The sequence below is a fragment of the Daphnia carinata genome, chromosome 4 (genome assembly GCF_022539665.2).
Source record: "Daphnia carinata strain CSIRO-1 chromosome 4, CSIRO_AGI_Dcar_HiC_V3, whole genome shotgun sequence".
Classification (NCBI taxonomy): domain Eukaryota; kingdom Metazoa; phylum Arthropoda; class Branchiopoda; order Diplostraca; family Daphniidae; genus Daphnia; species Daphnia carinata.
In genome coordinates this window covers 6,815,938-6,842,859 of record NC_081334.1, presented here as the reverse complement: position 1 = coordinate 6,842,859, position 26,922 = coordinate 6,815,938, and the positions used below count along the sequence as shown (strand labels likewise).

At 39.4% G+C, this 26,922-nt stretch overlaps 3 protein-coding genes across 5 annotated transcripts; all 3 read right to left on the bottom strand.

The window, feature by feature from the left end:
• Positions 1 to 87: 87 nt before the first annotated feature.
• LOC130687326 (ubiquitin carboxyl-terminal hydrolase 31-like) lies at positions 88 to 4,242 on the bottom strand. 2 transcript variants are annotated; one of them, XM_057510469.2, is made up of 13 exons: positions 2,974 to 4,241; positions 2,728 to 2,906; positions 2,604 to 2,667; positions 2,409 to 2,547; positions 2,073 to 2,338; positions 1,808 to 2,019; positions 1,630 to 1,735; positions 1,432 to 1,572; positions 1,246 to 1,372; positions 934 to 1,164; positions 634 to 874; positions 408 to 564; positions 88 to 297 (listed from the first exon to the last, which is right to left on the bottom strand). In XM_057510469.2, exons 1-13 carry the CDS (start codon positions 3,898 to 3,900, stop codon positions 247 to 249), a joined length of 2,841 nt encoding a protein of 946 aa, XP_057366452.1. In that variant the 5' UTR covers positions 3,901 to 4,241; the 3' UTR covers positions 88 to 246. The 2 variants fall into 2 exon arrangements, with proteins under 2 accessions (XP_057366452.1, XP_059350950.1); XM_059494967.1 differs by lacking the exons at positions 88 to 297; positions 408 to 564; positions 1,246 to 1,372 and having other exon boundaries at positions 643 to 874; positions 2,974 to 4,242.
• Positions 4,243 to 4,638: 396 nt separating this feature from the next.
• On the bottom strand, positions 4,639 to 9,390 carry LOC130687343 (uncharacterized). Its single transcript, XM_057510492.2, has 15 exons — positions 8,180 to 9,390; positions 8,035 to 8,118; positions 7,841 to 7,949; positions 7,703 to 7,764; positions 7,477 to 7,626; positions 7,336 to 7,403; positions 7,192 to 7,278; positions 6,749 to 7,123; positions 5,988 to 6,122; positions 5,716 to 5,917; positions 5,479 to 5,636; positions 5,325 to 5,408; positions 5,160 to 5,236; positions 4,938 to 5,086; positions 4,639 to 4,837 (listed from the first exon to the last, which is right to left on the bottom strand). Exons 1-14 carry the CDS (start codon positions 8,460 to 8,462, stop codon positions 5,041 to 5,043), a joined length of 1,920 nt encoding a protein of 639 aa, XP_057366475.1. The 5' UTR covers positions 8,463 to 9,390; the 3' UTR covers positions 4,639 to 4,837; positions 4,938 to 5,040.
• A 797-nt stretch (positions 9,391 to 10,187) lies between these two features.
• Positions 10,188 to 26,848, bottom strand: LOC130687331 (uncharacterized). 2 transcript variants are annotated; one of them, XM_057510476.2, is made up of 6 exons: positions 26,720 to 26,848; positions 19,621 to 19,959; positions 18,656 to 18,934; positions 16,417 to 16,501; positions 16,210 to 16,257; positions 10,188 to 11,208 (listed from the first exon to the last, which is right to left on the bottom strand). In XM_057510476.2, exons 2-6 carry the CDS (start codon positions 19,942 to 19,944, stop codon positions 10,349 to 10,351), a joined length of 1,596 nt encoding a protein of 531 aa, XP_057366459.1. In that variant the 5' UTR covers positions 19,945 to 19,959; positions 26,720 to 26,848; the 3' UTR covers positions 10,188 to 10,348. The 2 variants fall into 2 exon arrangements, with proteins under 2 accessions (XP_057366459.1, XP_057366460.1); XM_057510477.2 differs by having other exon boundaries at positions 10,188 to 11,202.
• Positions 26,849 to 26,922: the final 74 nt, after the last annotated feature.

The window sequence follows — 26,922 nt, the reverse complement described above, 5'->3', positions numbered from 1 at the left end:
TTAATTTAACATCTCACATGGTTGTTAAATCAATAATAAAAGCAAAAAAAAAAAAATAAAAAAATGAGAAACCCAAGAAAAAGTAACCAAAAGGCCTCGGGTGCTGTTTTCAAACTGTATGTATATAGATAGAGAGACAGATGGAGACTAGGGCAATCGTCAACTTACAAGAGGTTCACATGGTCATGAGAAATGAAGTTTAAATGGTCATCTTTCTTGGCGGAATCAACGGAGGATATTTCTTATTTAATGTTGCGGTTGAGAGCTATCATTGCGTCGCGGAGCTTCTGGCGTACCCTAAATGAGAGGTATTAAATGACGAGTGCGATATAATGGAAGCAGAAAACAAGCTCAATTTTTTTTCATGTTCGAAAGGAAATAGGACTAGTTTGAAAATCATAGTTTACCCAGTCTCCATTCAAGGCAACTGCGTCGTCATCTGACCAGTCAGCAGTTTCTTCATATCGAGCAAGACTAGCGCTTCTAACCCCTCGACCAACATTGCCTGCTGGTAGAGTGGAATACAGTCGATCCTTGCGACTGAAATTTTCGGTGGAACCCCTCCTTTATACCAACGGAAAAACATGGTTGGTTACATAAATTATAGAAACTAAGAGAATTATTAGAGCCCACCTTGAATTGGATGCGGACAGCTGAGAACGCGCCTCTCCGCGCGGTAACCGGAAAGCCCAGTGTTCAGAACCTGAACTGCTGCTACTTGATGCCTCACTTGATCCCGACGATGTCGAGAGGCAGCGGCGTTGATAGAAAAGTATGTAAGCCGAAGTGGTCACGATATCTGATTCTTTGACGCGTGATACATGGGCGTCATCAAATAGATACCACATTCCATCGGTTGGATTGCGACAGTAAGCTTGAGAACAAGAATATATTAAATTATAGAATAGGATGATTTTATGCAAGGACCTTTACCAGTATAGTGACCACCAACGAGTCCAGTACCGTGGTGATTGCAGACCGCATAAAGATCGTAAACATGTTCGTCCAGGCCCCTTCGATTAGACGGGTTATTGGGCAGGCATTCAGTGTTGTGGGAGTTATAAGCGATAGTTGAGGATCGAAAAGATGAACGCATTCTGAGAGGTGACCACAGCGACCGCCATCCGACTCCACTAGGGTTTTGATTGATATATCCATTATTACCTATAAGAAATTATTATTTATTAAGAAAGTGTTAAAAAAAACGGAAGAAATCGACAGGTATAAGGCGGTGAATAGAATTACTTTGAATGTCTTGACTGTTCAAATGAGAGGAATGAGATCTTGACGCCAAATGGTTGGTTAGATCAAGCCCATGCACCGGGAAATCTATCATCACCGACAGCTTGGACATTGTTCTCTGTTTAGCCGACTGTAACAACAGATAGCTAAAAATGTTGTTAACTTTGAAGAACTACGCAATGATAATACCTGTTTGAAACGTTTGAGATGAACGATGAGGATATCAGGCGAGGACCATAAGGCTAAACGCTTGACTACTTCCTGTTTTCGATTACAAGAAGGACAGTGCCACGCGTTTTCAGGACCCAATTGCTCTGCTTGCGTGTATAGCTACAAGAAAACCAATTATAAGGACTAAAATTACGAATCAAGTTTCTTATTCAGTACCTGGAAACACTCTTCCAAAGTTACTGACGTGCATTCTTCATTAGTAGCCTTCAGCTGGCCAACACTGGAATGTTCTTCAATCACATCTTCGTCATTAACAATTGCTCTATAGCACAAAAAAGGGTGGCTTTTAGATCCAGTTGGTTGTCTTAAAATCAATCCTGTGTTTGAAATATACTTTTCCTTATTATCTGGGTCCCATTCGAGAACAATTTTAACGTGTAGTGGCGTTCCGTGTTCCGGGTCGCACAGACTAAGGGCAGCATCAACAGCCTCAGTGTACAAAGGATGATCAACAGTCGCATCCAGATAAAGGGGACCATCTTCCCCTTCCTCTGAGTCAATGAAGCGGCATACGCCGTCAATGATTCGAATATTGAATAATGGATCCTAAGGAAAGCAAACTATAGAATTGCGTTTTTTTCACAATACATTACACATACCTCCTGCTTTTGACAAAGAACTTGATGGTGGACTACTGTGGCCATTTCTTTGAGCAGAAGCTTCTGAAGGTCCTCAAAAGAAGTTTCTCTGGCGACTTGCATGGTATAACAGCTGCCTAGACGAGTCTGGCTATGCTCGTCAACTAGCACATTGATCCAACATAGAACCACAAATGCCCCATCTTCTTCGCATGGTTCTTTTACAGCGGGAAGCTCAATACAGTAAAGGGGGTCAGTTTCTCTCAGTACTGATATAGGTTGGTTATCTAATTTGAAATGAAAAAAAAAAAAAACCATCATTTGGGGGAAATATGCATAACGGAATAAAAACAATACCACTATGAGTACGTAGAAATCCTTGTTCGTCGATTTCGGTCAACAACATTCGATTGAAATCAATCCCTGTATCCGATGACAGGACTTCCTTCAGTTCCTTAACATCCGCCTGGCCGTTCATACATAATCCAATTCGCACCTAAAGGAAAAGATTTGTAATTGTAACATTTTCATAAAGTGATATAGTCACCATACTTGTCTTGGTTGTTGACAGAGATAAACAACATTCACGTAAACATTTTGGGTCCGTTTGCGAGGGCTATAAAAAAATAATATTAGTATGAAATCATGCGTAAACGTAAAAATGCTTATATTTTACATTGGTAAAGAAACACAGAGGAAAGGATCGAAGGTGGAACTCTGCTTTTGACAATGAGGACAAGTAAGTGAGGACCGAAACTGCGCTTGAAACAGCTGGTGAACAAAACTGGAGTTGCATCGCAGGTGGTTTGCCATCGTTTCGGCAGCCACGATTTCGTCTGGTCTTCCGTACGAATTCTGAAAAACGGGTCAGCGATCAAGAATAAGTGAATAGAAAACTGAATGCAGTCGAACAAATAATTACCTTGATTTTTTTGTACTTCTTTTTTGTGGCCGTATTGAGATCTTCGTGAACCTTATCAAGCAGCCATAGCAAAAACTCTTGAGCATCATGTTGGGCCGCCCCACGGTATTGCGTCCCGTACTTGTCGATAACTGACTTTAATTTGAAAGTCATTTCCGGTTCGTACTGACTAGACCAAAGGGCCTTGAGCAACTCGGCTAGCTGTTCCGTGATTTCACCTTTGGTACCGCCAAATTTGCGAATGTTCAAACGACTCCGTCGATTTAAATCCGACTGATACTGATCGGTAACAAAATATTCAGCCAAAAGGTCTGTATGATTGAGGCACTGCAGGATCGCATTGATAAAGCAGGTATTGCCGTGATTGCGTAAACCGATGACTCCGGGAGTGTAATCTAGCCTTGCTGGAAGAGTGCTGCACTTTCTTGTAGTGGTGGTGGCTTTCGGTCTGTTGCCATTGGTGTGATCTAGATGACTGGAATGAGATATAGACTGGGGTATGGGAACAACTGGAATAGCACTGTCCTCATCTAGTTCTTCTTCACTATGTTTTCGCCTTTTCCTTTGGCTAGCATGGTTTATTGTCAAGACAGACATCTGCTGAAGAACTTTTGAGAGAAAGCCTCCACTCCTCTTGCTGTTACTATTCTTAGTGTTGACATTACCAGCACCTACAGTGTTGCTTTCAATATTTGTCAAATTGCTGATGGACTTCCTCCTTGAAGAAAATTTGTCATTTTTCTTTCGGCTAGGGGTTCCAAAAAAAGGGTTTTGAGCAAAACGTGCTGAAAATCCTCTCCTCAGGTTGCTTTTGGGGTGATAGTCATTTGAGTCTAGGTCATAGCTGTTGGGATGGTGAACAGGCTGCTCATCAAGCCCATCCATAGGGGTAAATACACCCAATGTGTCAGGGGGGTAACCCAACATGGGTGTGCTCCAAAAAAAAATAGTATTCTTCTGGTTCTGTAAATATGCCACTCGATTTGATGATAAAAGTGATTAAATGTATTCCACCGAAGTAATTTTGATGATCGCCGACAAGCAGGGTAACAAGTTGGGCCACACCTGTCCTGATGTTTTGTTTAACACGTAAAATCTATATGGTTCTCAATCACTTCATACACTTTGCAATACGTCCTTTGATCTGAAAATGACAACAACCCCTTAGAAATTAAACTTTACAACACAAATACAACTGACCGAGCCCTTTTAGCTCGTATTACTTTTTTTTCCCTTAGTTTTCACTTATTGCCGTTGGAGTGAGCTGGTGGATGCTAAACAGTATACTTTCCAAGCGACTTCTTGCCGCGCCAGTTTCGCGTTATAAAGCGATCGTCGTAGAATATTACGTTTTGATCTCTTCGCGATATTAACCGTTCTATGTACGGCTTATGGCACCAAATCGACATTGGAAATCTTAAAGGCAATGAAACAAATAATAAAATGTTACAAACTTCCAAATCTTAATGTGGGACTAGAGGAAACTTCAATATTGTCGTGGAGGCGCCCAACCGCATTTAAACAGCTCCTAGAGCTCACGAAAATTACGCGGACTTCAGAATATTTTACAGGCAAGAGGTTGACGAAACCCGGGCGGGAAACAAAAAAGAAACCTACAGCATCATGACACATGACCAAACGGTTACTGTCCTTCAACAGGTATGCTACTTGTATTTATAATTATCGGGTAGTTCATTCAGAGAAGAATTCGGGTATGAGCTAAGAATTTTAAGACCTTAACGATCAACAAAGCACGGGATCTCTTTAAAATTGCATTAGACTTAGACAGGGATTACGTCGTGGCAGAATTTTTTTTTTACGTCGTGCATGTTGGCGTTTACAGAAAACAAGGAATCACGATTTTCTATGCAAAATAAAAAAAAAATGAATAAAATAAAAATGAATAAAAAACTATACAGGTATAAAATTTAAAAAAAATTCAAAATAACAAAACTATGTCATACCGCAATGGCGTGAACACGGTGCGAGAATTCGATAGATATTTACAACAATTAAGTGTCAAATTCACACGCAAATGGAACAACGACCACAATGTTTTAGTCAAAACTAAGAGAGATTCTCCATTATATCTAGCAGCTTTTTTATTTCTTTCCTAAAAAAGAAAAAAAATATGTTATGTTTTTGATAAAATTGAGAGAATCTGTTGCATTTGTATGTAACATTACACTTGATCAGCAAGCTTGTAGATGGGTGTCATGGCTTTGCTTAATTCTTCACACTTTGCCATTAGTTGATACATTGACTAGTAAAAAAAAAAAAATAGCCAGAAAAAGAAAATATATATTTATATAAGTGAAGGAAATGGGAACTTGTTATGGGCATCCAAATACCTTTATGTTACTGTCCATGGCATCACAAGTTTTACACACAGAATCTTTGTAAACAGTTAGTGACTGTGCAGTTACTGCCGAAATCTGCAAAATGATTGATTTCGAACATTGAAATTATAAGTCTTTCTAGGTATAACTAGATAAAACTGCTTACTGTGTGTAATGAAACTGCCAAATGTTCTGTCAGCCCATCTACACTTGCAGCAATACTTCTGGCATCCCTTTCCAACTGTGCTAAAAAAGTTGACTCAGGTGTAGCTATTGGCAGGCCATGCTTTGCCAGTTCAGACTGTGATACAATTTGACTTGCTTCTACAGATTCATGATCAGAATATCCATAATTCATTATAGACAATATCCACAAGACGAAAGAATAAACAAATCTTAGCACCTGATATGTCAGGACTTGACAGTCGAATTTTGCTCTCAAGGTTTTTTGCAATGAAGTGTATCATATCACCTTCTTTGACAACAGTACCTTCTACAGCCAAATTTTGAATTGAGGGTTTTGCATCATCTACTGGCACTACTTCAGTTTTGAAGTGTGATGGAGAAAGTATCTCTGAATATGAACCAGACATTCCTAGTTCAAGCTAAAAGGAGGATAACGTTAAATGTATGTGGCTGTGCTGGTGCCAATTAACTTTAAGAAAAGAACCTTACCGCTGCTTCATCCAAATCTCTGATGGGATTCTTTGTTTCCAGTAATTTTTTGGCACCACTAACAAATTCTTCTGCTGCAGGAAGCTGTGCAAGATCCTCATTAGAAGTAGAATTTGTGGCAACAGAATCCTCTTCCTGAACGGATCTTGCTTGTTCAGCACCTTCGGAAAGATCTACTTCTGCGCTGGGCATATCATCTTCGTCACGGCTTGCATCACCCTCCTGGTCCGAAACGGACATGAGATCGTGTTGCAAACTTTCGCTGCTACTATCATTCTCTGAATCACTCATTGCTAAGTATTTTTAATACAGGGGGGATACCACCAACACGTCTTAGAAAACTTAGCCAAAGTTGAGCCAATCAAAACAATATGAAGCTGTAGGGCATCTGGTGAGCGGTTGAAGCATCGAATGGAAATGAAATTAATTGCAAAATATGTAGATATGGCATATTTCATAATATTCAATGGGAAAAAAAGACGGAGGTGCAAAATTTGAGCCAATAGGAAAAATGAATACGTTGTAGTTTACATTTATTCGGCAAATAGTTCAGCAAGTTGTTTTTGTAACCGCAGGCTGACATTAGGGGAATCTTCAGGTTGTCGAGATGGGCGTAACGGGTCCCGGGGTCTGAGAAATGCCGAGTGTTGCGGGGTCTTCAAAAACGAACAGCTCTGTCTAAATGACTTGTAAATTTTGTCTGGTTGCTTGGACTTGTCTAATGTTAAAAGTTCAAGGGGATCAGTGGAAACCGGGCTGACCACATGAGCAAAGGGACTGTCAGCTTCGTCTTCACACTGTTTGTTGTTTTCGAATGCATGAGTTGACTGATGTTTTCTTTTATCTTGCAATATCCGAAGTTGTTCGTCAATTTCTTTCAACTCAGAAGACATGTTGTGAATAGCGTTTTCAATTTCTTTCTTGCGGTGTAAGAGGCTTTTTTCTTCTCTATCAATGTCATCGGCTTGCTTATTACTGAGCGAATGCAAATTTTCCGAGCCCAAATCATTATTAATAGTCGAGGGTCGATCAACTATATTCGCTTTCGAGCTCCCATCTTTCAAGATATTGCTATGAGTCCACTCTTTGTCGTCATCATCCGGAAAGTACAAAACACGCTTAGGAATACGTGTTTTCTAAAAACCGAACACAAGCGGGGATTATTCGAATTTGAGTGACATTAAACAGATGTATGGTCAATTACCGTGAGTTCTGATGAACTATAATGAGCATTGTCGAGCGTAGCCCTTGGCAGCGGGATTCTAGATGACAACCTTTTTCCTGTTCGAGGCTATATGAAGAATATGTTAAGTAATAGTGTCTGGCATTTTTCTCAATTGCATCATACCCGCAAAACAACTGACATATCCGCAGAGTCGTCTAGTTGACAGATTCCAGACACATTGCTCTCAGAATCTAATGATGGCATTCGTAACAGGAAAAAATGGCTATAATTCATTTCACGATAGAACCACAACTAAAAAATCACCTTCATTGATGACATTCAGAGAAGGAGTTGATTCAACAGGTTTACAGGTCTTCCTGGCACTGTGCACTAAGCCTTGCACGCTACTACTGTGAGACATGGATGATCGCGGCTTCCAACTAGATTGGCGGTCAGGTGCCGCTCCGAAACCAGCTTTTATATTCGTGAAAGCATAGATCAACACGGATATTAGAAATGAAGATACATTGAACCGGTTTTGATTACTTACTCTGTTTTAACGGTGCCAATCCAGATTTTCTTCGTGAAAGACCGTGCAAGACTGCATCAGAGCTTTCACGTATAGCCAATAACAAGTTCAGGTGATGTCTAAAGAAACATTTTCAAATTATTTTGAAAAAAATTTTACCTTTTTTCTCCTTTCGGAATGTGTTTTGGGGCAGCAAAGGTAAATGGTTTTGTTTCTAGTGCAGATGTATCATTCTTGGCTTGTGATGGATAATATGGCAGTGTGCCTCCTGTAATATTACAAATGCCAATAGATTGAGACAACAGAAAAACATTAAAACATTTGTAAGGAATAAATAAACATCTTATCCAAACCAGGTTTAATTGGCTTTAAGCCCGACTTTCTTCTGGCAATAAACGTGGAACAATTAAATTCATCCACTTGCTGGGTTTGCACATCTAGTTCGAAAAATCTAGATTAGGGTATTTTCATATCAGTATATCATAACAAAATTGTCACTTGGCTTAATAGGCTGGAGTCCAGATTTGAGCTTTGGCTTTTGAGAGAATGGGCTCTTGGCTGGCCCCTGCGAAACCCCTGGACGAACAGGTGTCAGGCCAGATTTAAGTTTCATGCCAGTTCCAGGTGATTTAGTAGGCCGAATGGGGGTCAACCCTGATTTGTTGGGTGTTTTATTTTGAGGTGGGCTGACGGAATCGTTTACAACCTTTTTCCTATCAGAGCCAACCGTTTCAGACCTATTGGAGCAGGACGAAACATATCCATTTTTGTTGGCAGGCATTTTCGGATATGCTCCACTAAAATTGGAAGAACTGTTATTGTTTAAAGAGATTGGCACGACAGTCGCACTGATGTCAACCCTAAAAAAAAAATGAGAGAGGAAATAAGGATCCACAAATTACGAAATGAAAACTTAATGAACGAATGATATGCACTGAACGAAATTTTCAAATCCCCAAACAATGTAGTCTACGGGGTGCGAAGCCTCTACCCAGAAGTGCGCGCAAAATTGAACATTTTACGTAATACTCATAGATGGAAGCACAAGCACGTGACTACTTTTTCAACTAAAAAAAAACTCGGGAAAGGGCCCACTTCTCAAATGAACATTAATTAATATCCATTTTGCTATTCTCGTCTCCATATTTTCCCGACAAACGAAAAAACAAACAACAAACTAATTTAAACATCCAAATAGCATCGCGAATCGCTAAATCATTCCTCGAATTGTTCACTTATTCACATCTGTGACAAAGGGATGGCACATTCTCGGGGAAAAAAAAAAAGGGTCCTCTTTCTTTCATATTCGATCGCCTAACCCAAGACTTTCTTCGTCACGTCATGTCACGTTAAAGGTAGGTAGTTACGGTGCATATACATACATGGGAAGCACCACTGGCAAAAAAGAGCTTTGCTGGTAGAAGGGAGGGGTGGGGGGACAACAACACGCTGGATCATTAAAGCAGCGAGAAACAAGACACTTTGGTACCGCCCACTCTGTTACAGTTGTCGACCTAACAAAAGAAGGCCAGTTGGACTTTTGTGCCTCACACACGGAACGAGGGGAGGGGGGTTTAATTATGAAGAAGAACAAATGAGCTTAGATGAAGAGGATTTTCATTTTTTTTTTTTCTCTCTTGTTTTCGTGTGAGCCGACATCGAAAGGCCGGACATCGGAGACGCGCAAGCTGTCTGGGCCCGCCGACGAGTCATAACTAGAACTCGTCGATGGATCTAATGAGACGCGTCGAGCGAACAAGAGAGGAAAAGAAAGGAATTTATTTTCATTTTTTTTTTTTCTTTCTCTTTTTTTGTTTTGTTCTCTTTGCTCTTGTTTGGTTCTATTTTATTCCTCCATGTTTTGTTATATTTTATTTTTGCGGGCAGACGGACGAGACAAAGAGGAAAGTGTCATCATTAGCAAAGGTCTGGTGCATCGTCATCATCATCACGTCTGAGATTTCGGACGAGGAAAACAACGAAAAAAAAAATATATAAATAGGAAAGAACGAATATAGTGAAAGAGAGAGAGAGAAAATAGATATAAAGAAGAAGAAGAAGAAGAAAAAAAAAAAAAAAGATGTGAAAGGTAAGAACATTTCCAGCCTCGTAGAGAGCGCAGCAGGGCGCACTGTCCGGATCTCATTAATTTGGTCTCTTCATTGACTAATGAATCACGTTCGACTTGGTCCTCTCTTCAACTCTGCTTCTCCTATTTCCTCGAAGCGTCTTATCCTCGGCGTTATCTTTCTTTCTTTTTGCCCTCAGCTCCGCAAGCAGCTGCATCATCGATCGCCAACCAATTCCATCAAGTCTGGAACCATTTCAACATCTCTAACTTTGACTCTCATTCCTATTCTTCTTTTTTTTTTTTGGCTTAGACTTCTTCCTCCCACCCTCGTTTTATTTAGAAGGTTTTTGCGAAGCTTCACGACACATGATCGACGATGTTTGAATATTCATTTAAAAATGATGAATGATCGTGACTGGTATTTGGGCCCTCCTCTTAACGTGAGACGCGGATCCGCATTTTATTTCCGTTTCTTTTACATTATTTTTTTAGTTTTTATCTCTTTTAGTTTTCTTTTTTTTTTTTTTTTTTAAAGGTTGTAAGAATAGAGCGTGAGGTTGATTGTTGTGTTTATGGGGCGTCCGTTATTGTGAACACTAGAGGCGCGCTGAATTGGCTGAGTCGTAACCCGATCCACTTCCCAATTCAATGTCGACTTCCTGAATGCCGTCTTCTTCGTACTCGATCTCCTCTGCCGCCACCTGAACTGTTCCATCGCATTTCTCGTGCGCACCTCTCGCGTTGTCTCGCCTCTCCGACTTGACGGCACCGCGTACGGCTCGGCTCGGCGGCGACTTGGCCGCATGTTTCGTGTCCTCTGTCTTGGCCCCGCCGGTAGATGGCTCTGCTCTCCGGACCGGGGAACGAGATCGTTCGTGATGGCGATGGCGATAATGTCGGGGTTGGCGTGTCATTTTATTCAGCATTTGTTCGCGGTCGTGTTTGGCGGACGAGTGTCGATCGCGTCGATGAAAATCAACACAATCGTCCGTCTGTTGATGAAGACTGGCCGGCCTTCGGGAAGGCCTCGCATTCAACGGCTGTTGAGCGCAATGGGTAGGAGGGACAGGGTCAACGGACGACCTGTGTTGATGAGCGGCGTGTCTTGCGCCGGACTGTTTGTGCTTGTCGCTGAACGAAGCGTCTTCACCTGTTTTCAGGGGTCGATGGATGTGTTGGACGGGCGTGGTCAGAGGGGCGTCAAACGAAGAGGCGACAAGATCGGCGGGCCATTCATCGTCTCCTTGGCCCTCCTCTTCCTTTTTCAGCAGGGCTTTAATGGCTCGCGCTCGCATCTCCAATTCCAGCAACTCCATCAGCGTTTTCCCACTGGATTCGTCTTCCACTTGGTCCTCTTGCGTCGGCTCCAATCGTTCGCCTTTCTTCGCCTTCGCCGACTTCTTTTTCTTGCTCTTTTTCGATTTCTTCTTCTTCGATCGCTCCCCTTCACCTTCGCCTTTCAATGAAAAAAAAAAGCAAATCAAATTCGATGAGAAAATTCAATTTAGCAAATTAAAAGTAGAGACAAACAAGCGGAAACGTATAAAAAAATAAATAAAACGACACACATTTGGAATTACAAAACGCATCCCACCCTCCTATTTTCAACTCCCCCCCCCCCCCATATTTTTTTTTTTTTTTTTTTTTTTGGGAGAGTTTGTTCTCTATTGCCAATCGATCTACATTTTTTTTTCCCACACGTTTAGTACGTCTACAACGTCCGGCCATAATTGTAAAACGCCAACCTCTTCTTCCCCCCCCTCTCTCTCTCTCTCTCTCTCATGCGCTGGACTGTGCTGCCACCGCTACATCGCCTTCATGAATTTTAATATTTCCCGTTTCTTTTCTTCTTCTTCTTCTTCTTCCTTTTTTTTTTTCTCTCTCTCTCTCTTTCTCCCTTATCTCATTTCTCTCTTCTTTTTTTTTTCATGTTGTTGTTGTTGTTGTATTACTCGGGCATTCTCTCCCTCCACTGCTACCACCGTTTCCCCCCTCTTGATTGTCCATCGGCGTCGCCGTCACCACTGGCCGTCCCTTCGGGAGGGGGTGGCGTCGTCGGGTGGTAGGGAGGCTCCACCCGCTGTGCGTCTCTCTTTGCGCATCCCTATTGGCGCAAAAAAGTTCACAGCCCCCTTGTAAAAAAAAAAAAAAAAAAAAAAATGGCAAAAACAAACGACGTCGCTATACGACACGACGCTTGGAAATAAGGGGAAACAAAAAAAAACCGAGTCAAGAGGGGATGAACAAGAAAGAGAAGGAAAAAAAAAAAAAAATGAATCCATCCATCCATAGAAAAGTTGGCGCTCGAGTGAATGAATCACGAATCCCAAACGTAGCCAAGCCAATCAAGTGGAAATGAAGCACAAGAGGCATTTTTTTTTTTGGGGAGGGTATACACAAACAAAATATTTATAAAAAAAAAAAAAAAAAAAAAAAAAAAAAAAAAAACATTGAAAGAAACTCATTGAAGCATTCACGCTCCCGGCCATCAACCGACACAGCCCTCCCACCCCCTACCGATTTGATTTTTTTTTTCTGTTAAACTGAATAAACAAAAACATGCAGAAGACTCGCTCATTAAAAAAAAAAAAAAAAAAAAAATGCGTGAGGTTTTCTTTCACGTCCACCTTTAATTTTTTTTTTAAATAATAAGATGTCATGACGATGAGCCGTCAATCAGCGCGTAATCGCTTGATTGAAAATTGTTTGAAAGCCAAGCTAATAAAAAAAACAAAAAAACAAAATGAAGTACGGCGATTATCATTGAGTTTGATGGAGCCATTCTCCATTTGAGAGCACCTACAATCTTTTTTTCTTTATTATTTTTTAAAAAGATATCCTACGATCTAAAGCGCATTGATGTACCTGTAACCAGGTGAACATCTGTGAAGAAAAAAAAACAAACGAGGATCTAAAATAAACAAACCCATAAAAAAAAAATAAACAGCTTATAAACATATCATACGATAAAGGCCATTTGAAAAAAGATTGTTGGACGAGCTCGTTCCAGGATCTCTCTCTCTCTCTCTCTCTGACACGAGTCATTATAAAAAAACTAAAAAAAAACTCAAAAAAAAAATGAATTGATTTAAGTTTTCCCTGTTTGGAAAGTTTATAGAGAACGAAGCGGCATCCCAGTATGGTCAACATATAATAGAGTCTCTTGTTTTTTTTTTTTTTAAAACATCCGATTCGTTTTTGTTTTGCTTTTTTTTTTTTTTTCAGTTCTCTTATCGTTGGGCTTAAAGAAAAAAAAAAAAAAAAAAATAAACAAATGATGGGAGCAGCCAAACCGAAAAATGTTTTCCTTCTCTCATCATCATCATCGTCGGTGCGGGGCATTAAAACTGATTTACAATGGCGAGCCAATTGAATTGGAATCGTGGCAATCATCATCATCATCATCCTTCATCCAAACGCAAAAAAAAAAAACAAACTTATTTTTATCTCCATTGTTTTGTTTTGTTTTGTTTTTTTTTCCTCGTCGTACAACAAAGTTCGACGTCTGCGTTCAGATCAAAAGGAAGTGAACGAGTGGCGCCAAATATGAAATGGACGTCCATCCGATTAAGGAAAACAAACAAACAAAAAAAAAATGGCAGAAAAACGCGGACGATGTAAAAAAAAAACAGTTCGATTGGCTGCGGCCATTGGCTCAGGGGAAAAGAGAGGAAAATATTACAGTCACAAACATTTTTCTAAACGTAACCCGAAGGAAATAATAATAATAAAAAAAAAAAAGTAAAAATAAAATAATACATCATCTATGAAAATAGACGTGTGAGAGACCGGAGAAGGAGGGGTGAACGATAGGGGGAGTCAAAAAAAAAGGAGAGTTAAGAGTATATACCGTAGAAAAAGTAGGGAATAAGAGATGAGAAATAGGCACGTGCTACTTGAAAAAAAAAAAAAAAAGCAAGAGCCGCTACCCACCGACGTACATCCCCCCCCCCCCTTACTAAAAAAAAAAAAGCCCAGCAGCCGATAGGAGGGGACGATGAATTGGCTATCCACATAGAAATAGAGATCCGATTGGGATTCGAATAGTCGAAATGCGGAAACAAAGCCCCTCTCTCTCTCTTTTTTTCCATACGTATTATGTTGTGCGTTGTACATTTCCCCCCTCTCCTTATGTAGAAAACCCGCGTGTCCAAATGGCGACCTTTTTTTTTTTTTTTATATATATTTTTCTAGGGGTGGCGAACGGACTGGGCAGATGTTGTTTGCGCACATTTTGCAGGGCTACTCCGTTTTTCGACTTAACTTTGCAGCCCCAAACATCCCATTTCCTCTTTTTTTATTTTGCGTTATGGTCCAACTTGTTTTTACCCCCCCAAAAACTAGGCTCTTCTTTTTTTTTTTTTTCTATTACGCGTTGACAACAGTTCCCATTTATTGATTATGTTAATAGCCTTTTCATCTCGAATGTGCAACCCAACGAATTTTATTTTATTTTTTTTTTTCCTAAAAAAAAAATATTGAGAATGTTCCACGTAGCGCGAGATCGTACGACACTATGCGCGTGTTTGACAGATGAGCAAACGAAACAACACGCGGGTTGTTGATAATGACTATCGAATACATCGGTCCAAATGATGAATCGTGTCATGTAGATTTCTCTCTCTCTCTCTCCCTCCCCCCCACGAAATGATTGGTTAAAACTCTTTCGGGGGCTGATGTTTTGGAACGAGCCCTTAGTCCGTTTAAGGACGACGGGATTTCGTGTGAGACCGTAGCAATTTGCTTTTTATTTGAAAAAAACGTTTGAAACGTTCCAACGAGTTAACGAGGTCGTAGCTTTAAAAAAAAAAAAAAAAAAGAGAGGAAAAAAAGAAAACGGGCCGCTAACGATCGCCTGTTGTGTATGTGTAATCAGATTGATTCACGATGGATCATTTCTTTCCCCCCCCCCTCCCGTTGCTCATCGATTACCAAAAAAAGAAATTCTCTCTCACAATGAATTAAGATTTTTTTGTTTTTTTTTTTTAAAAAGGGACGCACAAAACTAAAAGCAATGAATTAATATACATAAAATAATAGGGGGGAAGTTATTAAGTAAAAAAAAAAAAAAAAAGAGAATTTTTTTTTTTTTAACATTTTCTTTCGAACCAATAGACCTTCACGCAAAGTTTCCCTGAGCACGCAGACGGGATAAAAAAAAAAGAAAAAAAAATCACGCGTGAGGCCAGCCAGAAGACTTCACAGAGTTCTGGATCTTTTTTTTTTTTTTTTTCTTTCTATTCTTTCTCATCTATCTTTCTCTTTTTTTTTTTTTTTTTCTTTCACGTACAAGAAAAAATAATAAGACCAAAGAATTTTCCCTTTTTTTTTTTTTTTTCGAGTGCCTCCTTTTTTTTTTTTTTTTTTTTTATCTTTGTCTCCCACTGGATAGAAAAGAGTAACCGAGAGAGAGAGAGAGAAGTTCTCCCTTGATTTGTTCCAATTTATCCACCAGTTTTCTCTTTTACTTTCTTCCTTCTTTTTCCGGTTCGGCAGGGAGCACACACCAGCTTCCTTCCCATCCTCCTGTCTTTTTTTTTTTTTTCTTCACGTGTGTTCCCTTCCCCCACCCTTTCTTCTTATCTGTTCCGTTCCCTTCCGTCGTTTCGGTACACACGAAGACAGCACATGTCTTCCGTATTCCTTTGTGTTTGGAGAGCTGGACCAACGGGGGCTACCCACCAACATCCCGGTATTTGTTTTGTTTTGTTTTTTTATTTACTTTTCATTTTGATTTGATTTTGGAGATTCTTCTTTTCTTTTATTTATTTTTTTTTTTTTTTGATCTATGCCGTTGCTCACGGACCCCCCGTTTCGCGTGATTGAAGCCGGCCATTCAGGCAAAGGAGGAGCTCCAACGTGAAAGAATGGAGAACAAACAAAACAAATGACATTTAAGCGTGGCGCTTTGGCATCAACCAATGAGACAAAACACGACCTAAAAGCGGTCCGTTTCTCGTTACCATGGGGATCCCCGAAAGAAAAAAAAAAAAAAAATAAATAAAAAAAAAAGAAGTTTTGACAACTCGATTTGCTTTCACGGCTGATGGTACGCCACACCAGCGTTCATCAACTATTTTGTTAGTTCGGTCTAGACTTTCTTTGTGAATGTGCAAGTAAAACGATCGACAACAGTCGATGCTGATCGAAGCCTCTACTTCCCACGCCTTTATTTTTTTTTTTTTCTTTTCCCCTCCCGTCCTAAAGTGCCGATTCTGACCGTTTTTCTTTTACCCTGACGTTCACGAACGAAAAAAAAAAAAAAAAAAAAGCTGTTGATCCGAGAAGCGAGTTCCTATCATATTGCGGGCGGCCAATCGCACACGTCCCATCTGATTTTTTTTTTTTTTGTTTGTTTCGTGTGTTATCTAATCACCCGGTTATGCTACAAAACGCGAAACACATTTTTTTTTATGTTTTTAAAGGAAAAAAAAGAAATAAAAAGAAAATGCCTTACCTGTTTCGGAGCAAACGGCTTTTCCAGCTGGTCCTTGATCTCCGCCACCTAATCATCCACAACGTCCGGGCCAGTTATTAAAGGTCCGATAAGGACAGGAAACAGTAGAGGAAATCAAACAGAAAAAAACAAAACAAAAAATCAAATGTTTTTTTTTTTTTTTTTTTTTTTTGAATTGGTAACGGCCATTTTTTAATTGGTTTTTACCATTGATGATGTTCAAGATGGCCGAGTCGGAAAGCTGTTGCAATTGTTGCAGGCAGAGCTGTTTCAATTCGGCGCTGTTCATTTCCTGTCCGTTTCCAAAGAAATAAGAAAAAAAAAAAAAAAAAAAAAAAAAAGTATAAGTACAAAATAAATAAAAGAAAACCCTTAGGAAAGCCGTCGCTTTCTGTTATGATCCGACGTATTGCTAAGGCTTATTATATAAAATACACAACGCAAACGTAGGTGAGTCGGATCTAAACAATGTACAAGCAAGAGAAAAACGTTTGACGTTGAACGTCTAACTCGTATGTGTACCTCCATATCGATCATCATCATTTTTAAAAAGGGACGTCGAGATTGCCGTTGTTTTTTTTCTTTCTTCAAGAAAACAAGACGCAATACGAGTTTTTTTTTCTAAATAAGAAGAGCGCGTGCCTCATTTCATTTGTTTTCTGCCCCCCCCCCCCCCCCTTTATTTATTTATTTTTTTTTTTTTTTTACCTATTCTCTTTGAAAATGGCCACAACTTTTCCGAGGGGAGGGCGGCCTCTTGTATGTAACGAGAAAAAAAAAAAAAGGGATATTGCAGAGGACAAAACAGAAAATACACGAGCCGGTTATGAAAGGGGAGAATGAACGGGGTTATAAAAAGAAAAAAGCAAACAACAGGCACGAGCTACAAACACGAAAAAAAAAAAAACACCTACCCCGTCTTCTTCTTCTTTTTAATATTTTCTTATATCTCTTCTAAATGGTGGAGTCGTATCTTCGACGAGAAAAAAAAAAAAAAACGAATAAAAACGTGCTTCACGATTGAGGAAGGTTTGTCACGAAAAAAAAAAAATGGCTACCTCCCTCCCCCCCGCTGAAAGATATGTAAGGGGTAGGAGGTGAAGTAATAGAAGAAAAAAAAAAAAAAGAAAAATATTATTTCGTTCCAAAGTCGGCGATAAATGTTTGATGAGCCCTTCGGCGTATTCCCAGGCTCGAACGTCGTCGGGGAGGGCGGGCCTACCCCCATGCGCAACAAAAAGTCCTTAATAATATCAAAACTAACGAAACGAAAAAATATATATATCTCTCTATATATTTATACAATAATAATAATAAAGAAAAAAAAAAAAAAAAAAAAGAAAATAAAATGATGTATAAAAGTATAACTGGAACCCCTCCTACACCTCCCCCCCCTGCCCCCTCAAAAAAGTTCTTTTTTTTTTTTCCTCCTCTTTCTTCCTATTCTTATCCGCAAGATATTATTATGTTTGACGATCGACGACGTTGGCAAAGACGCCGATGACGAAAAAAAAATAAAAATAAATAAAAGGAGGACGTCGTCGGGTGGTTGAATGGGGGACGAGGGGTGGGGGTTCCGTTATTGGAGAATGAGATGAGGCAAAGAAAAGACGGGCGTGGATTTGCAGCTCGAGCAAAGATAAACAAAAATGACTTATCGATTGGCATTCCTCTCTCTCTCTCTCTCTCTCTCTACATGCTCCTCCCTCTCCTACCCCAACGCTACTCTTTCAATTCCAACTGTGTGACAACGGTGGTAGCTACTCCCCCCCTCTCACACCACCATCCCACGGTATGTTTCTACGACTTGTTCCGTCATCTTCAGACTCTCTTTACTTCCCCCCAATTTTTTTTTTCTTCTTCGTTCAACTCCCCCCCCCCCAACAACAGAAAGGGGGGGGGGGGTAAAGCGGATCGATAGTTTGAGATGTTTCTTGCAGGGGGCGCCTAGTACTACTCTGCGTAGTGAGTCCAAAATGAAATAAAATATATAAAAATAAAAAAAAAAAGCAAACGAATCGATGGGTGAGTTTCACAAGATTCGGCCGTCAAGAGACGAAGAGGAGCGGTGGGGGGGGGGGGCAGGATTTCTAAGAAAGAGCAAGCCCAATGTGCCGAGGAGGAAAAACGAAAATAGAGGGGCTGGGTAGGGATTTGCTCGTACGAGTACTTCTTGTGCTGGGCACTGGAAAGGATTAATTAGTGGGCCGGAATTGGATTTGTTGGGGGGAAGGAAAAGGAAGAAAAAAAAAAAAAAAAATGGAAGGAAATGCGGAAGAGGAAAAAAAAAAAAGGGGGGGGGGTATGTGAGCACCTCCTTATGTGGGCGGGCATAAAGAAAACTACGCAACTGGAAAAAAAAAAGATGTTGAACGGACCATTCATTTTCTATCTCAACTTGCCATCCCCTCACGAAAAGAGAAAAACAGAACGAAAATGTTCTTACTTTAAGAACGGGAGGAAGAATGGCCTGCCATTGGGCGGCCGGAACGGACGACATGACGTGTTCCAGTAAAACGGCGCGATTTTGCGGCCCTCCGTGAATGACATAGTGACCGATAGGTAAAGGCAGCGGCTCAGCCGGCCTCGATTTGTCCATCAGGATAGCGGTGGCAGCAGCTGCCGTACTTGTGGCCGAAGACGCTTCTTCCACTTCTTTAAGAAGCTCGGCTCCCAACAGCAACATACTGCCCACCTCATTGTCATCATCCTGATCACGTCCTACCTACAAAAAAAAAAACAAAAAAAAAAACAATTAGCCACGAAAAAGATGTGACATAAAAATCAAATGTTGCAAGAAAAGAAAAAAGAATGAGAGCCCCGGATGATGATAATGAGGCGGAAATGAAGACACACCACCCCAATCAAGAGGAGTTGGGTAAGGAGAGTTTTCTGTTGTGTTTGTCCGCGTCGGTGATCACATTCGAATCGTTGCCAATCAAGCTCATTATTATCATCGGTCACCAGACCATTCTTTTTTTTTTTTTTTTTTTTTTTTTTTTTTTTTTTTTTTTTTTGTATTATTATTAGTATTATTAAGATTTTTTTTCTTTTCTTTTTATTGCCGACTCCGATTGCCGACCGAAATGATTCAGACCGGATTGCCGAGAGCGTCCAGTTGCTAACGATGATAATGATCTCGTGATGATGACAACGCACCAATGACTCGTCTTCTTTTTTTTTTTTTTTTTTTCGCAACAAAAGGGGATCCCATTTTTTTTTTTTTTTTTGTTTAATTTTCTCTCTCTTTTAAATGATGAAAATAAAAGAAAACCGGTATAGATGATGATTATCTCTAGTTGTAACGAACGACTGTTCGCCATCATCAACGGCTGAATTCATACAATCAGTCGGGGAAGGTGGCGCTCTTTTTTTTGTGTGTGTGTGTGTGTGTGTGTGTGTGTGACTTACCAACGATTTGCTGCTCTTCGTTCTCTTCTTCCTCTTGCCAATCACGGCCGTCGATTTCTTCGATTTCTTCTTGGGATTCTTCCTCTTCTTATTGTCGGCGTCTCTTTTCTTCTTCTTCTTTTTGGACGGCGAGAGATCGGACGAGGCCGACGACGTGCACGTAGACGACGAAGACGACGAGCTCCAAGACGATGACGAATCCTCTTCCGATGTGTCGCCCGATGATGACGACAACGACGAAGAAGAGCCCGATGATGAACTGGTCGACGACGATGTCGAAGACGCGTAACGATCGCCAACCAGCGCCATCGCTACAGCCGCCATTGATGAGTTTCTTTCCTATCACAAAAAAAAAAATAAGAAGAATTTTTATTTATTTATTTTTTTTTTTTTCATTAAAAAGAAATGAAAAAATAACTAAATCGAAACGTGGCCAAAGAAAAAATTAATATAAATATGTATAGATCCGAAATAAATCTCAATATTCGAAAAAAAAAACAAAAAAACAAAAAAAAAACACAAGAAATTCTTCATTAGAAATGCGCTAGTTTGCATATAGAGTGGTGGTCTGGCAGTATTGGTCATCGGGATTTTTTCTTTTGATTTAAAAAAGAAAAAAAAAAAAAGGGGGAGGAGGAGGCGGATAAGCCGCGCGGCCGGCAAAAAAACAAAACAAAACAAAAACAACCGACCAGGTGATTAAGCAAAAGGTCAGCACATACCGCACGGGTCCCAATTGGGTCTTGGAAAAAGAACAACAACAATAACTTGCAGGAAGAAAACTAAAAAAAAAAAAAAAAAAAAAAGCCATATTTAAATAAAGAAGAAAAGGGGCACCAACGTGCGCGCGCTTTGCACGAAATTCAAATTCGACATTTCAGTATTTTTTTTTTTTTTTTTCTGTTTTTGTCTTTCGAACGAACGAACGAGAGAGGCCATTATCAAATGCAAATGAGCGTGTAGTGTTGCCGTGTTTCTCAAGCGGGAAATTTTGTTTAGTGGATGTGGGAGTTGGGGCGCTTTGGAAGCGGCCACGAATGAACGATGATGATGATGATGATGAACAATCAGGCCATTAAAATATATCAGTACGTAGATATATATTTAAATGAGTAAGAGAGAGAGAGAGAGAGAGAGAGAGAAAAAAAAAAAGCTAAAAGATTCAAAGGAGGAGGAGATCGGACAGCATCACCGAAGAGAACACCGAACCACCAAAAAAGGGTCCGGAATCAATCAATTGGAATAACATTAAAGGAGGTCTCTCTCCACTCTTTTCTGTTCTTTTCTCTTACGGATATTTGCATTTCAAAATGGACGGGACACAAGAGCTGCAACGGCAGCAAAAAAAAAAAAAAAAAAAAATAGCTTTAAAAAAAATTGAAGAGATAAATTCAACAAGAAAAAAAAAAAAAAAAAAAAAAAAAAGGGACTTGGCCGCATTTCACATCCTTCCCCCAACTATACACAGGCGCGCGCTCGCGCGCGCGTTCATTTGCATAATGTTTCCAACCTTTTTGTGTGTGTGTGTGTGTGTCTGTTGATTAAAGCCGGGTGGAGAAAAAGAGAATTCATCCATAAATCAGCTCTCGAACGAGAGAGGGAGTCATCGAACAGCCATGAGGCAAAAACAGCGATACACTCCAATCAAATTGTTCACCGAGGAGAAGGATGTAGAAGACACAACACAAAGAATGAAATCAGAATTTTTTTTCTCTTTTTTAAAAGAAAAACAAAACAAAAAATGTTGAAATAGTTTCAGTCATCAATAGCTATCCATCAAATCATATTTTGTTTTTTGTTTTCTACCTTTCATTCTCCCATTTTTTTTTGTTTTTTCTTAAAAGAAAATATTTTTCGATCTTAAGTATTTGCCTGCCGGTTTCAAAGCCGATGGTTCGATCGATATTTTAGACGATGGTATTTTTCTTTCTTTGAATTGTGTTTCAATCAAAGTTTGAAATTTAAAAAAAAAAAAAAAAAAAAAAAAAAACGGAGGGGGGAAACCATAGCGTACTCTCAAATCTAAGACACACGAGAACTTTCCTTTCCTACTGATGAGAAAGAATGAGAGAATTTGCATTCGGGGCCTCTTTTGTTTTTGTTTCGGGACAAAACCTGCGGACGTGCTTCGCGAGGGGGGCCCCTGCGGGCAGCACCTTTTTTTTTTTCTTTTTCTCATCCATTATTCAAAACTGCACATCATCATCGATGGCTTTTCAATCATTATTTTTTTCCTTATTCAAAACATTTTTTCTTTCATATTTGTTTTCGCGTTTTGAAAAAAAAACAAAAAAAAATGATTTTGAAAACAAAAAAACAAAAAACGTTCGTTTCGTATATACATTATGCAACGAAACAAACACAAGGTTTTAAGGGCGCTGTCGATGACTCGTTGATATTTTTCAAATTTTGGAATTTTTCAAGGAGGAGGGGGTCTGGTTTGAAATCATTAATAAAACAAAAAAAAAAAAAAAAAAAAAAAAAAAAATAGGACAGAAGAAACAGACATGACAAATATTTTTTTTTCAAACCCCCCCCCCCCCCAAAAAAAAACAAAAACGTATAAATAAATAAAATTTCCGAAAAAGAAAAATTCAATGATATAATAAAAACAAATAACCGGGATGTTACTATAGCTTTTATCGGTTCTACTCACACACCCGAAACGCTTTTTTTGATCTAATCTTTTTTTTTCTTTTCTTTTTTTTTTCGATTCCCATCCTATTTGACTATCAAATGATTTGAATCTGAATCCGGTTGACCAAATAAAAAAAAAAAAAAAAAGAAGAGCGGCACGATGGGGATGAAATGGAATTTCTGTCCGTCCCCGAACGAATGGAATGTTTTTGAAAAAAAAAAAAAAAAAAAAAAAAACTCAAATGTGTACCTCACATACACACACACACATTCATTATTCATCTATCATTACGTAGGAACATTGTACGAACGGAGACAACGGACCTTCTTTCAAATTTCTGATCGTTTCTAGATATTTTTTTTTTCTTCTTTATCCGTTTGCATTCATTTCAATGATTTCGATTCAAAAGGATAAAAAAAAAAATAAATAAATAAATATGCCGGTTGAAACGGTTCCGGTCGTGAAGGTTATTAATTTTATGAACACGGAGGGAGAAAACAAAATTTCCTATAGAAATAAAAAGTCTTCCCCTTTATCGATTCATTTTTTTTTTTTTTTTTTTTCAGGAATATCAATAATCATTTCAGGATGTGAACGCCGTTGGTAGAGAATAATAAAAAGAAATCTAGAAATAAAATGTAAAGAAAAACGGAGGGGAAAGAAGAAGAACAAAAAAAAAAAAATCTGCTTTTTTATGGGCCTGAAAAGCGGATTTTTCCGTCTAAAATTTCGACACAATCATCATCATGGTAATAATAAAAAGAAATAAAAAAGAAAAAAAAAAAAAAGAGGGGAGAAAAAAAAAAAAAATCGAGCGTCGGCGTCGGACATGCACCTGGCAATTTCTCTTATTCCCCGTCATCCGCACAATTTTTTTTTTTTTTTTATTCTTTTCCCTTCTACTGGGCCGCTTATGCACAAGCGTCGTTTTTGTGTTTGTACACGGCACCCGATAGAGGGGCGAGCAGATGGCCGCGTCCGAAAAACCCGAGCAAACACTCCAACCCCGAAAATTCCCTCCCTCCTCTTTTTTTTTCCATTTTTGATTGAAAAACGGCAACTTTTTACCCCAAAAAATCAATTCAAAAAAAAAAAATCAATTCAAAAAGTTTTTTTTCCCTTTATTCCTAAAATTTCCTTTTTTTTTTTTTTTCATTTCCTATATGTTATTTACCACCGACCCTCCCTTTCTTTTTTGATAGCCACACACACAGAGTGTGGCTATCAAAATAAAGAGAGTGAACAGCTGATAAGATGGGGATGCTCTTGAGGGGGAGGTCGGATGATTCAATAGGCTTTAGACACACTACTACTACAAGCTTTCGGTGTAGGGCTTCTGTTATTCATAATTTTTCCCTAAATTTGGAAATACCCCCTCGTTTCTTTATTCTTCCTTCCTCTCTTTTTTTTTTTATTTATTATTTTTTTTTTACTCGTACATGTCTACACATTATAGTGCCTCATGAACCCCCCCCCCCCAACGTCCAGATTATTTCTTTCAATCCCTCCCCCCCCCCTCTGAATCATTTTCTATTCAATTGGAGCGCCAGCCGCACGCTTTTCCTATCGAAAAATCGAGTTTTTTTTTATTATTATTTCTTTTCTCTATTTTTTTTTTTCCCTAAAAACAGGAAAAACCAATTTTCGATGAAAGAAACGCAAAAAAAAAAAAATTGTAGCGGGTGGAATTGACGTCGCAGACGCCGACGATGCAGATGTTTTAATTCCCCCCGTTTTTTTAAAAACTCCCCAATCATTTTCCCTCGGTACACTTCAAAATGTAAATTGATACGCATCCTGTCTCGACATCCAACAAAAAAAACGGATAAAATAGCTAAACCCCACTTCTTTTCTTCGAAAAAAAACAAAACAAAACAACACAAAACCGGAGGTAACACAAAAAAAAAAAATACTTCCTCGGGAGTTAGGCCGAGGTAAAAAGCAAAACGTTTTAAACAAATGGTGTTGACGATGGTTACGTACAGGGAGCGCGTGCGGAAGGCAAGGTGTTATAAAACAGGGAAGCTGTTTTTTGTTGTTCGAGTTCTTGTTATGACGAGTTTTGCAACAGTCATCAGGAGGGGGGGGGGAATTATTTTGCACACTCCTCGCTTTTTATTCAAAAAAAAAAAAATAAATAAATAAAAGATAATCGCAACAGCTGTTGGCCTGTTGCGAAAAACAAATTTTTTTTTTCTACTTCGACGAACTACCATTATTTATTTTTTTTTTGGCGACCCACATTTCCCTTCGACCTTTATAAGAATAAAGAAAAAAAAAATAATATTCAAAAGAAGAAAAAGGGAACCGCCCAAAAACGGGCAATACCCAAGCGTCGATAATAAGAATAACATGGTGCAAAACAGGCCGAGACCTCCACATACTTCAATAAAAGAAAAAAAAATATATGGCGATCAAATTAAGGGGAAAAAAAATGAACGTCGTACTTAAAGAGGACGAGAAAAAAAAAACAACTAACATTTACCACCAATTAAAAGCAAACCGTTCGTTTCGGCTTTCTTTAATGGGTAGCGTGTGTGTGTGTGTACACACTGTTAGCCGTTGAAGCTTTTTAGTTTCCTTTTGTTGACACAGCGGGTTCGCATCGATCCTGATGGAATAAAACGCGCTCCATTCCCCTCGTCCCGTCTATTTTTTTTTTTTAGATTTCGCCGTCCAAAAAGTCAACAATTCTTTCGTTGCCAGTGTCCCACTTTTACCCATTTCGATCAATTTTCGCGCAATTAACGAACGACATGGCCGAGTGTTTACATTGAAAAGAAAAAAAAAGGGACAACCGCACAGATGTCGCCTTTCGTTGTTTTTAAAAGAATATATTAATAATGCCTCAGCCTTTGGCTGCCTGATTTTCATTTGAATTATTCATGATCAAATGTGCGTACATATGCGCCCTTTTTTTTTTTTTTCCTTCGCAAAAACGTTCGGTTCAATCTACATAAAAGCGGAATTCATTGACCTCCCTCCCAAAAAGAATTTTTTTTTTTTTTGTTGTTGTTGCTCACAAACCCCGAAATGAAGGGAGAATAGGGGAGGGGGAGAGAGAGAGAGAGAGGGCAGTACGTGCATTTAACATGGCACTGGTAGTTCCGGAAAGAAGAAGAAGAATGGCAAACGGCACGGAATACGATGGGGTGTGTATGTGTGTGTGTGTGTGCAAGAGTAAGAAAAAATAAATAAAATGTTTTTAGAACCAAATTCACAATATTTTCCCTAACTTGCGTTTTATGAAAAAAAAAAAAAAAAAAAAAAAATATTGAAGCCTTCAGGTAGTCATGGCAACGTTTAAAAAAGAAATGTGTTAAACACACATAAATAAAATAGGGAAATAAAAAAGGGTTCGTGTTTGTTACTTATGGCTTTACACAACCGCTCGATAGAGTCATTACAACTGGCCCCTCCGCCCCCTTTGGCTTCCTCCTACACCCACCTTGACGACACTACCCCCATTCTGTTTTCCCTTCCCCCCTCTTTCGTTTTTAGCACCAAACAACATCGCCCTTTTTTTTTTTTTTTTTTACTTCTTCTTCTTTCCACGGTGACCGCCGGCCAACGCATCCCCGAGATTTCCGTCCTTGCTTTTCGTTTAAACACTTCGACATCCCCACCGAACGACGCAACACACACGAGAAATCACCCCGCGTTGCATAACCCTAACAACAAGATGCCAACATCGTAGTAAACACACACACGATGACGTCATAACCAAGTGTTAAAACCTACTCACCTGTGCAAAGGTGAGGCCTAATGCGCCGTGAATTTTACACAGAAAAAAAAAAAAAAAAAAAACGTTATACCAACAACAACAGACGGGCATGTACACACCGTGAATTGTTCCAAAAAAAAAAAAAAGAGAAACGTTGCGATGTGCGGATTTTCTTTGGAACAGGAGAACGGAGGGTTGAAATGGGCTCCTATTCGCCCCGAGGAGTTACATATTTTTTTTTTTTGTTTTCAAAGCTCACTGCAGATAATGTGTGTGTGTGTGTTCCTATACACGTATATATTCCTACTACGACTACTACTACACACACTCTCTCATACATATAAGCGTTACCTTTCCCTGTAAAAAAAAAAAAAAAAAAATGAAAGCCCAGCCCTTCAGACGAACAACAATCGGGAACGGAGGTACGGACGGCACAGTCATTGGCCGTCATCCACGTCGATCGGACCCCCACGACCACTTGTCTCTTATTCCCCCTCATTTTTTTTGTTTTGTTTTTGTTGAGTGTGTCTTTTTTTCTTTATCCTAACCTACATCATCATTTTGCTTTAGCGTTCGTTCGTGCGTGTGTCAGTGTCGTTCCCTCGGTCATGTTTCTCGCACCGTTTCCATCATCATTGGCAAAGAAGAAGCTGCACGACGAACGGATTCACGTGTGTGTGTGTTGTTGAAAAAAACAAGAAAAGAAAGAACAAGCAACAAAGTGTTTGGTACGTTACCTTTTGTCGCACTCCCCGTTTCAGCTAACTCGCGACGTGGATTGATTTTATTGAGTGGACCACCGTCGGATGATTTCCAAGTGTTGCGTGTTGATTTATGCGAAGCGTCGATTTTCAATTGGACAACCTACAAGTGGGTGCGAAATAAAACTGTTAGAAAAAAACAGGAGATAACAGCAATTGATTTAGAGGTAAGTGAGAAC

Excerpts from the sequence above, each read along its gene's own strand:
- LOC130687343 (XM_057510492.2), bottom strand. The coding sequence starts at position 8,462 with ATGCCTGCCAACAAAAATGGATATGTTTCGTCCTGCTCCAATAGGTCT. Across the intron at positions 7,950-8,034 it reads CTTAAAGCCAATTAAACCTG|GAGGCACACTGCCATATTAT; the intron begins GTTTGGATAAGA and ends GTAATATTACAG. Across the intron at positions 7,279-7,335 it reads ATATGTCAGTTGTTTTGCGG|CCTCGAACAGGAAAAAGGTT; the intron begins GTATGATGCAAT and ends TTCTTCATATAG.
- LOC130687331 (XM_057510476.2), bottom strand. The coding sequence starts at position 19,944 with ATGGCGGCTGTAGCGATGGCGCTGGTTGGCGATCGTTACGCGTCTTCG. Across the intron at positions 18,935-19,620 it reads CGAAGAGCAGCAAATCGTTG|GTAGGACGTGATCAGGATGA; the intron begins GTAAGTCACACA and ends TTTTTTTTGTAG. Across the intron at positions 16,502-18,655 it reads TTCTTCCTCCCGTTCTTAAA|GAAATGAACAGCGCCGAATT; the intron begins GTAAGAACATTT and ends GGAAACGGACAG.
- LOC130687326 (XM_057510469.2), bottom strand. The coding sequence starts at position 3,900 with ATGTTGGGTTACCCCCCTGACACATTGGGTGTATTTACCCCTATGGAT. Across the intron at positions 2,548-2,603 it reads TCTGTCAACAACCAAGACAA|GTGCGAATTGGATTATGTAT; the intron begins GTATGGTGACTA and ends CTTTTCCTTTAG. Across the intron at positions 2,020-2,072 it reads TTCTTTGTCAAAAGCAGGAG|GATCCATTATTCAATATTCG; the intron begins GTATGTGTAATG and ends TGCTTTCCTTAG.